The sequence below is a fragment of the Oryza brachyantha genome, chromosome 12 (assembly GCF_000231095.2).
Source record: "Oryza brachyantha chromosome 12, ObraRS2, whole genome shotgun sequence".
NCBI classification, from domain to species: domain Eukaryota; kingdom Viridiplantae; phylum Streptophyta; class Magnoliopsida; order Poales; family Poaceae; genus Oryza; species Oryza brachyantha.
In genome coordinates, this window is record NC_023174.2 from 16,811,541 (window position 1) to 16,813,544 (window position 2,004).

At 55.9% G+C, this 2,004-nt stretch overlaps 1 protein-coding gene across 1 annotated transcript; it reads left to right on the forward strand.

Moving 5' to 3' along the window:
* The first annotated feature begins 240 nt into the window (after nt 1–240).
* On the forward strand, nt 241–1,673 carry LOC102708116 (AAA-ATPase ASD, mitochondrial-like). The gene is given in 2 exon segments (XM_006664727.2): nt 241–1,590; nt 1,593–1,673. Coding segments are annotated over 2 exon segments (1,167 nt in total). The 5' UTR covers nt 241–504.
* The last annotated feature ends 331 nt before the right edge of the window (nt 1,674–2,004 follow it).

Here is a 2,004-nt window from a genome sequence, read left to right on the forward strand (position 1 = left end):
TATAATAGAACGTGAGCCTTATTTTCCCGTTAGTTTATATATATAATAGATAGATTAGGACGGAGACTTTTTGATTTTCGCAGAAGCTGCGTGCGACACACAGACTACCTGCACTCGATCGATCGAGCAGTATAATAAATTGATGACTCCAGTGCAAAGCTAGGAATGAATTTGCAGTAACTCATTGAAGAGAAGGAGATGACGTCGATGGCGGAGGGGTCGTCGTTTGCAGTTGCAGGGTGGTCGGCGGCGGCGAGCCTACTCTTCTTCTTCTCCTCGCTGCAGGAGTGCATCCCCTTCCAGCTGCAGGACTACCTCGCCGCTCTCGCTGCCCGCCTCCACTCGCTCCTCTCCCCCTACGCCACCATCACCATCGACGACAGGTCCGACGACTACTTCTCCCGCAGCGAGGCTTTCTTCGACGTCGAGGCCTACCTCGGCGCCTCCCCATGCAACGCCCACGCCCGTCGCCTCCGCGCAGACCTCGCCGACGGCGCCGACCGCATGGCCCTCGCCGTCGACGACCACGAGGGCGTCGCCATGTGGTGGCGCAAGACAAAGGCGCTCCCCCGCGCCAACGTCATCACCTGGTCCCCGCGCAACGCCGAGCGCCGCAGCTACCACCTCACCTTCCACCGCCGCCACCGCGCGCTCGTCGAGAACGCCTACCTGCCCCACGTCCTCGCCGAGGGCCGCGCCGTCACCGTCCGCAACAGGCAGCGCCGCCTCTTCACCAAAAATCCCGCCGCCGACTGGGCCGCCTCCGAGGACGGCCGCGCCTGGAGCCACGTCAAGCTCGACCACCCCTCCACCTTCGCCACGCTCGCCATGGACCCCGCCCGGAAGCAGGAGATCCTCGACGACCTCGACATGTTCCGCGACGGCAAGGACTACTACGCCTCTGTCGGCAAGGCATGGAAGCGTGGCTACCTGCTGTTCGGCCCTCCCGGCACCGGCAAGTCGACCATGATCGCCGCCATGGCCAACTTCCTGGACTACGACGTGTACGACCTCGAGCTGACGGCCGTGAAGAGCAACATCGAGCTGCGGAGACTCTTCATCGAGACAACGGGCAAGTCGATCATCGTCATCGAGGACATCGACTGCTCCATCGACCTCACCGGCAAGCGCAAGCGCAAGAAGAAGAAGGCGAAGACGAGCGAGAAGAAGAAAAAGATGATGCCGCCGTGGGAGCGCGATGACGAGGAGGAGAAGAAGGTGACGCTCTCTGGGGTGCTCAACTTCATTGACGGGCTGTGGTCGGCGTGCGGCGGCGAGAGGATCATCGTCTTCACGACGAACCACAAGGAGAAGCTGGACCCGGCGCTGATCCGGCGGGGCAGGATGGACGTGCACGTCGAGATGTCCTACTGCTGCTTCGAGGCGTTCAAGGTGCTGGCCAAGAACTACCTGGGCGTGGAGCAGCACGAGGTGTTCGACGAGATACGGCGGCTGCTAGGGGAGGTGGAGATGTCGCCGGCGGACGTGGCGGAGAACCTAATGCCGAGGTCCAAGAGAAAGGACGTGAACGGCTGCCTAGAGAGACTGGTTAAGGCGCTCCACGAAGCCAAGCTGGCCGTCGGCGCGGGAACAAGGCAGTCCAAGAAATCGACGACGAGGACTCTGACTCTGACTGTGACTCGGATCCAAAGGAGGAGGAGGATAAGCAGTAGATATTGATCTGTCTGTGCTTGTGAAAAAGAGAAAGGCCTTACTTGGCTTGGGCCATGTATGTCTCGGTGGCCGGCGTGCGGGGCAAATTAATCAACACATACATATTTATGTTGTTTGCTTACATTAATAAGGAAGAGATATATCAATGGACGAAAATACATCCATCGCTTCAATCAATTGAATTAAAGTTTCTACTAGGAGATCAAGCCAATGGCGATATATATATATATATATATATATATATATATATATATATATATATATATATATATATATATATATATATATATATATATATATATATATATATATATATATTAAGCATTAGGA